Source organism: Coffea arabica, chromosome 2c (genome assembly GCF_036785885.1).
Source record: "Coffea arabica cultivar ET-39 chromosome 2c, Coffea Arabica ET-39 HiFi, whole genome shotgun sequence".
NCBI classification, from domain to species: domain Eukaryota; kingdom Viridiplantae; phylum Streptophyta; class Magnoliopsida; order Gentianales; family Rubiaceae; genus Coffea; species Coffea arabica.
Window position 1 is genome coordinate 64,699,350 of NC_092312.1, and position 10,007 is coordinate 64,709,356.

At 34.4% G+C, this 10,007-nt stretch overlaps 1 protein-coding gene across 2 annotated transcripts; it reads right to left on the reverse strand.

Annotated features, from left to right (window-relative positions):
* Nucleotides 1-1,379: 1,379 nt before the first annotated feature.
* LOC113727442 (UDP-glycosyltransferase 83A1) lies at nucleotides 1,380-3,875 on the reverse strand. Of its 2 annotated transcripts, XR_003457808.2 has the most exons (3): nucleotides 3,330-3,875; nucleotides 2,176-3,152; nucleotides 1,380-1,937 (listed from the first exon to the last, which is right to left on the reverse strand). XR_003457808.2 is itself a non-coding variant. In XM_027251605.2 (2 exons), the coding sequence occupies exons 1-2, from the start codon at nucleotides 3,814-3,816 to the stop codon at nucleotides 2,245-2,247; spliced, it is 1,395 nt and encodes a 464-aa protein (XP_027107406.1). In that variant the 5' UTR covers nucleotides 3,817-3,875; the 3' UTR covers nucleotides 1,958-2,244. The 2 variants fall into 2 exon arrangements, 1 of the variants encoding a protein (XP_027107406.1); XM_027251605.2 differs by lacking the exon at nucleotides 1,380-1,937 and having other exon boundaries at nucleotides 1,958-3,152.
* Between the last annotated feature and the right edge of the window lie 6,132 nt (nucleotides 3,876-10,007).

Sequence of the window (10,007 nt, forward strand, 5' to 3'; positions counted from 1 at the left end):
GACAACTATCAAATTCCAACATTGTTTGAATTTGATAAATGTTGTGCACAATTTGAAGATTGGCGCTTGACAACGCATTTGAAGACACCATCGAATTTTGAGAGAGAAGATTTGTATTTTTGATGGAATTAGAAATTATGCCAAGGTGGAGATTTGTTGAATTCAAAACCATAATTGTTGACTTTGAAATAGCTCTACCACAATTGTTAACTTTGAAATAGCCAAAATTGTTGAAATATTTGGCATAATTCTTATCCCACATCGGTGGATTTAAGAATTGGAGAAGGTTTTGAGAGCTATAAATAAGCTCTCTACCTTCTCAATTCAATCACACCAAGCAAGAGCATCATAATTTGCTTCCTTCTCTTTCTTTGTAATATTTTTTCTAGTGAAATATTAAGTTGTTGGTAGTGTCCGAGGACGTAGGCAAATTAGCCGAACCTCGTTAAATTCTGGTGTTCTATTTTATTGTCTATTTAGTAGCTATATTTGTAGGTATATTTATAGTGAATTATTGTGCAATTAATTGCATATATAGGTGATTCTATCTAGGAAATTGGAACTTAAGTAGGCCAGTGTGCCTCACCAAATATTTTCTGGGAATTATCATTTTGCAATTTCAGGTACAATAATTTACTCGTTATACCTTAATTTGGTAGAGCTTCCGCAACAGCTCTCACAGTTTATTCATTTTAAGTCTTGCTCTGTGTATCTGTCCATATACAAGTGGCTAAAAAGCTCTGCATTTCATATACAAGTGGTTGAAGTCTGCTGCACCGCTTCACCGCTCCTCTTCTGGGCATCCTCCACTTTACTCCTCAGCCCTTCTTTTTCTTTCTTAAGACTCCAAGAGTCTCCTCCCTTGCTGTACCCCAGATCACTCCCCTTAAGACCTACTATATTAGAAGGATTCCATATAAAGGTGAAATTGCAAGCCTTATATCTGTTCTTGGCAGGTAGAGCTCACCAGTCACCATTGCAACGAATATGGAACAAATGTATTTGCCAATGCTAAATCAGCAGAAGTTAGAAGCCGAAGACCGACTCATTTTACTTTAAAAAGTTTTATCATATTCATTTATTAGAGCATCAACATGAACAGTGCAAGCTAATTGTTGTTCTGGCTTTTGTCAGGCAACAATGAGTTTTTTAACAGTTAACAGTTAGTCGACTGAAGATGCACTTGCCCGTCAATTTCATTCTTTTCCATCGTGTGTCCTTCATGCGCCACTGCTTCCTATTTAACATATTTTGATGTGAGTAAATAGCTAATGGAAAAACCATTCAAACAGAATCATCAACTGAAAACAGGATTATGTGTTTCGTTTGATAATAAGTAGTCTGAGGAGGTGCTTGATTAAGCAACGAATGAACAAGAATTCTGGGAGCACAACTTTCATATTTATGCATCGGTGGCTTGTGGGAAATCTCATTTGAAAGTCAATTAGAAAAGCAAGTGTATTTGGAAGTCCTGCTATGCTTGACAGATACTAGTCAAACCTGCATTCTGCACGATTTCAGCAGGTTACGAATCAGACATGTATATCAGCCTATCAGGTTGACAACCGACTTGCATAAGTGCTTGAGAATGGGGAAATTTTCTCCAAATTTAATGCAGATTTTTCGTACATTTTATCATTCTCTCCCTCTCCCTCCCCCCCCTCTTTGGATCTATATATGCACTTCAGTCATTTAGCAACAAGTCATTACAGACTACTAGACTTCGACGACTAAATTTTGTAATGATATTTTAGATAATGAGTAAAGATTTCGGAGATAGGCTAGACCAATACAAAGCCACTAAGCAAGCTGTACAAACTCCATATAGCTTGCTCAGTTGCTCCATGCCCCTTTTTGCTTCATCTCATGTGCTTGCTTTATGCCAGGAGGGGCCAAATTTTGTGTTTTCTTTTGAAAGAACAGTTGGAATATTGGTCCTGTAGGCAACAGAATGATATATCAGAGGCGAGTCATGCATGAGATGTCTTATTGCATTTTTAAAAAGATTATCATGATTTTTTCAGTAGCCTTAGAGATTGATACTCGAAGAGGTAGGAATACAACATGAGAGATCATTAATTATTAATACAATCAAATTGATCTTCTTCGGAACTTTTTTTTTCTTTTGGTCGGAGGGAGTGGGGCTGGTGGTGGAATTTGAAGCGAACAACTCACAATGATATCCTTCTGGGGTCTCATTTCAACATCAGTCTCCTGATTCACTTTCACATGTGGCAGTCAAGCCTATCCAGAGCAGGAATAATTTTTCTCAGCCTTAATCCATTGGACCAAATTGTTGAAATTCTTGCCAGAGCTCCCATCTTTGGTAACACTGTTGATAACCTTGGTTTTTAATTTTAAGGCCCTTTTTTTGTATTCTCCAACAGTGAGAAGCTGCTCAATTTTATTCTTTATTTCTTCTCGTGCAATGATTCCATTTGCATCTCGTTCAAATCCTAAACCGATCTTCCAAACATCACATATGTATTTCTCATTAAGGAACTGATCTGCAAAGTAAGGCCAACAGAGGAAAGGAACACCACTGCTCAAACCTTCGATCGTAGAGTTCCAACCACAATGGCTGAGGAAGCAAGCCACCGAAGGATGGCTCAAGACCTGTTGCTGAGGTGCCCAGCCTGCTAGTAGCCCACGGCCTTGTATTCGATCTTTGAAGCCTTCTGGATATGCATTGTCTGTCTCGGTAGTTAAATCTTGCCTCACAACCCACAAGAATGGCCTATTGATGAGTTCAAGCCCAAGTGCCAGCTCTCTGAATTGTGTCGGATCAAAAACTGTGAAGCTCCCAAATGCAACATAAATGACAGATTGCGGAGGCTGCTTATCAAGCCATGCCAAGCAATCTGAATCTTCAGGCCAGAAGGAGCCAACCGATTTTCCAAGTCGATTACTTGCCAAAAGAGGGCCTACAGGTAGTATTTGAGGAAATAAAGTGAAGGCTGCCGCCTCTAATTCACAACTTGTATTGCAAATGAACCAATCTGCCAGTTTAACTATTGTGTTAGATTTTAAAAAGGTATCAAAAGAAAATTTTTGTAATGTGAGATCACTAAAGCAGGTCCAAACAAGATGTTCAGGCTTCATCTCTGGCATGGTAGGTGACAACTTTACCATCTGGTTCTTCAACACGGTACCTGCACTAAAAAGCTTGACGTGTTTAGAAACTTTTCAACTGAATACAAAATAGCAAAATGCAGAACCGATAGTACTAATGCGTGTTCTGATGATTAGCAGTTTGATGACTGCAAATAAATTTATCTTCTTTCTCTAATGGTGCTGGCAAGGAATTATCTAAATGGACTCAATCTTACCAGTGCTACTTATGATTCCATCATCCATGAGCTTTGGGATGCCGAATATCTGTGCCAATACTGAAGCTGACGCTGGCCAGAAGTCTACCGCCTTGATTCTCATTTTCTTTGCAATCTCTAGTGCCCATCCCATGGTTTCATCAGCAATAATGCATGTGATTTTATCACTGTCAGATTGATTTATGCTCTTTATTAGACACTCTAGATTCGCAGGCATGACCTGGTAAACTGATAGCGTCAATTTGATCAGGTCATTTCTGTCCTCCCATGATTCCAATCCATCTGGGATTGACACCAGTTGCATCATAGCTGGTACATTGTCCTCCTGTGATAATGATTTGGTAACTCTCTTGTGATCGAATTCGGAGTTCACAAATGTTACTCTAATACCCTGCCTGACTAAGCACAAGGCCAGTTCCATTAAGGGAAGAACATGACCTTGGGCTGGATAAGGAATGGCTAGAACATGTGGATGAGGATGATTCATGATATTTTGTTGTTATCTTATCCTGCCTTTCCTCTAATGCAGAAATTGTAGTACAAGAACAGAAGAACTTCCACGCTTCTCCCACCGTTTATAGACTGCTTAGGAAAATGCACGTGCATTATGCGTGTCGGATAATGAAGCAGAATGTCATTATTCAATTACGAATTAACACTACTTAATTTGCCTTATGAATTTAAATAACAATATTAGGAGTTGTGAGTTAAAATTATAATTACAACACTTTGTTGAATTACAACAACTAATTCTTTATATGTGTTATTTGTGCAATTCTAGGTTTTACATTGATTCTTTTATACGCAACTCCTTTGTCTATCTTCCTCTATGGCTTTGATTAAGAATACCCTTCACGTCTATTGTTATTTGTCTTGTTGCGTTCTACACATTTTATATTAACTTAAAGTTAAAATAAAATTTTTTATGTGTCTTTAAAACTACTTAAATTATCTATATGCTTTGCAATTCCTAAATACATCCAAGGGAGGATCAGGTTGGATGATAAGGTGTAAGGGATTATAAGTAATAGATCTTGAACTCAAAATCTCCCACTTAGGAAAAACAAAATTTATTCATAATTTATCTTATCAAATTACAATAATGCTAAGTAGTCAATTTGTACACACATAATTTATTAAGTATTCAGTCTTTGAATGGCTAAAACTAAGGAGCAAAAGTTTTTACATACATCAGGTATTGAACTTCTAATTAAATGGCCAACTGGTTTGAAAAATATAAAGTCTTCATATTCTGGCGCTCTTTGAGCGTACAATAATCCTTATCATACAATATTTTGTTGAATAATTTGAAAGAAACAGAGAAGATTCCTCCAAGAACATTATGAAAAACAAGAAATAAATTTGGAGGAGGAATGGGTTGGATTGTTCGAGGGGAGAGAATGTAAGTGGGTTGGGTGGTTCGGGAGGGAAGGGAATGTAAGCAGGCACGGATTTAAGGGGGGGCTGGTGGGGGCTTAAGCCCCCCCCCCAAGCCGCCGGAAAACCCCCTATATATAGGTTCAAGATTCAAGAATTTTTTTTTTTATATGTCCTGAGACCAAGAAAACCATCGTAAATAACACAGGGGCCCCTTGGGCGTTTGGGCTCCTTGCCAACTGCCCAGTTAGGAGACTTACTAAATTGGGCAAACTATACTAATACCCGCGGAACGTTTTGAAAAAATTTCTTATTTTGTTCACTTGATTTTTTTTTTTTTACCCAATTCGATTTGATCATTTAGCCTAGCTTAGATGCCTCATCTTTCCCATTCGTCTAATGTCTGCCTTTATCTCACTGATTAAAAGGTCCTAGATTTAATACGGTATCTTACCCAGAGACATTTTCATCTATTATCTTCATCCGGTTAAGCCATTTACATATAGAAATGTGTTAAATTTTGTATTATTTAATTAATAGTTATTAGATTTTAAGGAAATAAAAAAGAATTAAAATGTGATGTTATGAAGGAGAAAAAAATAATATGATAAAAAGTGAAACAGAAAGTAGCACAAAAGATCCGTCGTGCGTATCAATGAAATTGAATAAAATGGGCAAAATAAGGTATTTACTATTATTGCATAACCTTTTTGAGCACCCCCAACAAAATAGGAATAAAAATAAAAAAGATTAGTACATACTGACTGATTATGCAGGTGATGATGCATATCATTATCATGTAATTTAATACTAAATGATTTTTCTTATGACCACCTTAACTTGATCGGGCAATGTATGGATGTGCTAGCAAGGGAACATATGGCTTTATTGTCAAGACTGATTTGCGCAACAAAATGGGAGACGAGTGGATGAATGACTGTCTGGTTGTATACATCGAGAAGGATATTTTTGCAACAATTGAAAATGAGCAAATATTGCAGCGTTTTCAACGGATGAAGACTCGCAGAATGCAATTGCCTCCTCTTCGTTATTCGAGTGCAACAACTACCAATACTTCAAGTGTTAATCAATAACAAATTTTTGGGTATGTATAATTATATGTTTTTATTATTTTTATAATTATTGATTCTAAATTTTACTTATTAAATATATTTATTTCGTCACAAAAAAAAATTTTAATACACTTCAGCCCCCCCAAAAATAAATTTCTGGCTCCGTCCCTGAATGTAAGTGAAAAGTCCCGTCTTTCTACTTTTACTATAAAAAAAACATTTGAAAAAAAATCAAATCCACAAAGTAGTTATGTTTCTAAAATTCTAGTATTGCACCCAAAAAAGAAAAATAATCCAATCCTACTTATACTGAATAGGATACTTTAAAGTACTTAAACTAATATTTTCTTGAATATAAATTGAACAAGTTGATTTAGTGTCTTACCAATCACAGTAGTAAGTTGAATCGATTATCAGCTGTTTTCTTTAGTTAAGTCCACATTTTACTAGAGGGCTAATGTAATTTTGCATCTTTAGCGCATATGCCGGGATCAACTATTGAAATTCAAGAATATTTTTCTAGGATGAGGCGAATTTCAGAAACTTTTGAAATCGAAATAACTTTATACCCTGCTAAAATGCACACTCTGAGGTGCTAAATGGATGGGCATTAAAGAACCCCCACTGTGGCCATGATAGCACAATTAGAAAGGTAGATAGCACAATTAATTTTGTGCCTTGAATTTATTTAGTATTACAACACATTGGGGAGAAATTTAATAATTAATTTTGTGCCTTGAATTTATTTAGTATTACAACACATTGGGGAGAAATTTAATCCCTGAATCAAGTACAGATGAAAATAAAGTAGGCTGAGAAGTTAAAAATATATTAAAAAAATGAAAATGTCATACGAAAAAGAACAATAATGTTTTTGCCTTAGCAACTTGTATCTCTTAACTTTAATTTCTGTTCTTTTAGAGGCAAAAACTAAAGAAATAAAAGCTATAACCTATGTGCATAACTAAAATTTATAATACCACATTATAACCATATTAAGATATTCCAATAAAAATTTAGTCCTACTTAAACTTCCCTAGTAATAGTTCACGTGTTTTGCACGTGATTGTAATATTTTAAAATATATTATTCTTTAGATACTACAAATTTTTATGAAATTTTGATCATCAACATCATAATATAGTATTTTTATGTTATTTATTTTTTAAGCTAGTTACTTTTAAAAATTTTATCAAATGAAAAGAGATAGAAAACATTCCAATAGTTGACATGTCCCTTAGAATTGAATTTGGAATCATGTACCAAACACTTTCTGATTTATAGCTTGAATTCTAACATATCAAATATTGATAACATCATGTTTTACCAAAATTATTGTATATTCATGGTTCTATTGCATATAAACCACAATCATTGCAATTTTTTTTATAAATGAAGAATATAATTAAGTTAGAAAAATAAATAAACAAACATGTAATTTGAATTCTTGATATTATGTTAATTCTATTTTTGCCAATAATGGAGTATAAATGATCCACGGCGTAAAGTTTTTTTTGGCTTGTACATTCTGACAATTGAAAGTTTATAGATAGAGATAGTTGGAGGTTTTCCATTTTCCATTTTCCTTTTCATTTATTCATATTTTTAGCACAATCCAATGCAAAATAAAATCAACAAGTCTACTTTTTTTCATATGAGCACAATATTTTTGGTTTTGGTATTGGTTTTTTTGATGATCATGGAATTGGAATAAGAATTGTGGCTAATTAACTTTAATATTAATTTTTTGTATATTGCAGTGTTTTATTTTTTAATTGGCAACTTTTAATCCATAACCGCTATCATTATTATCAATTATTAGAATCAATTATTGGAATGCACTAAATATGTCTAATTATAGTTGTCACCATAAATAAAATTTACTTAATTTTAAAGTTTTTCATTTCATAACCGCTTCCATTATTCGCTAATATTGCAATACAATAAATATATGTAATCATTAGAAAAAATAAGGGTATTTTGGGCATCACCAAAAATAATTTGGATATCATTTTCATTTTGTCATTCTTCATTTTAAATGTACTCTTATTGTAATTTTTATTTTATTATTGGAGATGGCTTCTACCTTGATGGATGGAATTGGTTTGCTCAAACCAATACAGATGAAGCATTACTAAATTATTGTCAATAACAATGTTTGTTTTCCCTTGGATATAAGTGATTTGGATGTTGTCTTTGGTATTATTTGAATTGTATTCTAACTTTTTAATTTATTTGCTATTTACTTTATGTTATTTTATGAATAGTTTTCAATTTTTTTCAATTTTTCTTGTTTTGATCAGTTGCTATCAATGATAACAGTGGGGTTGTTTGGAACCTTGATTTTTAGCCAAATTTGTATTATACTAGTTTTTTAACAATTCTTGCTACAGGAACCCTAAAAATTTATCAAAATTTTTAACCTACCCACTTTAAAATTATCCAAAACACCAAAAAAAAAAAATCCCTTCCCCTTTTTTTCTTCTTCCTACCCCACCCCAACCTAACACCACCTCCGTTGCCGGTCACCACTTTCGCAGCCGGTTTCGACTACGATCACCTCTTCCGATACCGATGGCAGGCAGAAGGGGTGGCGGGGGAGAGGGGAGGAAAGGACAAAGAAGAAGTTCAATATGACCAACAGCAACAGGAGCAACTCCGCAGCTATAAAGCCGCCATCCCCAAATGATGAGGAAAAGAAAAGGAGCAACGGCTCCATCAAACTTGCTTCTGTCCATGAGCCCAGTGATTTCCGTTGTAGTACTAGTAGTAGTAGTAGTAGTTTTGGAAATCGGAAAAGCTGGAGTTGCAGTTCCACTAAGGCTGCAGCAGGTGAGGCAGAGGGATGGCGGGGGAGAGGGGGGGAGAGGGGGGAAATGGGTGGCGGGAGAGGCAGAGGGGGGTGGCGGGTAGAGGGGGTGGCGGGGGAGAGAGGAGGAAATGGGTGGCGGGGGAGGGAGAGGGAGGAGTCGCGGGCAGGAGAGGGGGAGAAAAAAAATTCAGAAAAACCCAAAACTGCATTGGCAGTGATCTGAAGAGGGAACAGGGAGGGGGAAGGGGAAGGGGAAGGGAGGAAGGAAAAGAAAAAAAAAAGAAAGAAAAAAAAAGAAAAAAGAAAAAGAAAGAAAAGGGAAAGAAAAAGGAAAAAAAGTTTTTCATCACATAAAAAGTTTTTCTACAACTTCTAAAAAAAGTTTTTTCATCTTATAAAGTTTTTCTACAACTTCTACAGTAATCTACAGTAAAATTTTATACAAACACCTAAAAAACTCACCTTCCAAACAGGCCAAGTGGTTTGTATGGTGCTACTTTAGATTTCTTTTTTTCCAATTTAATACTTCTATTTCAGTTATAAATGCGTCATCATTTTTTGTATATTGAAATTTCAATGGGTGCAATATGAAAAATTCTTTACATTGGCAAAAAGTGCATCATTGTAAAATTTGCTAGTGATATTTGTATAAAGATATACAAATGAATAAGTGTTCTCTTCTTCTTGTATGTTTCTCCATTTTCTAGAAAGTGTCTGTATTTTAACATTGATTTTTTTTTCACAATCTTAACTAATAACTAATGAGAAATTTTTTGTGCTTCAATTAAGAAATTTTGATACGTAGAATAATTGGCGATGGAGTCCAAGGGTAGGTAAATAGTTTTTAATGAGCAGTTTTTAATTATAATTACCAATACTATAATGATGTAATCAATTGGAGTGTTTTTATATCTTTTAATTAGTACCACATTAAAATGCAATAATTCTAATTAAAAGACATGAGTGTAATTTAGGGATAACAAAAAATAAAATAAAAAATTGCTTACACTGACACTCCCTAATACCAAGATTCATATTTTTTATATAGTAATGATAAGACAATTTAAAGTCCTTAAACTGATATTTTATGGATGATAAAGTGAATAGGCTGATTTAAGATGAATCAATACCAGTAGTTTTCTTCAAAAGGTAATGTAATTTTGCATCCTTAAAGTATTGGGATCAAGATTCTTTTTCTACAAGTTTTACTTGTGACTATTGAGTCCCTAAAAATCTATTTTCTTGATTATTTTGACTCCATTTAAAAGTGGTGATTGCTGTTCTTAGAAGGATGAAAAAAGCATGCACAATCTCTAGCCTAGTGAAAAATAAGCATTTGAATGGAAAAAGTAGAGGATAACAAGATTACACGAAAGTTTTTCTTCAAAATGGGGAGAGAGAACACCTAGTTTGATC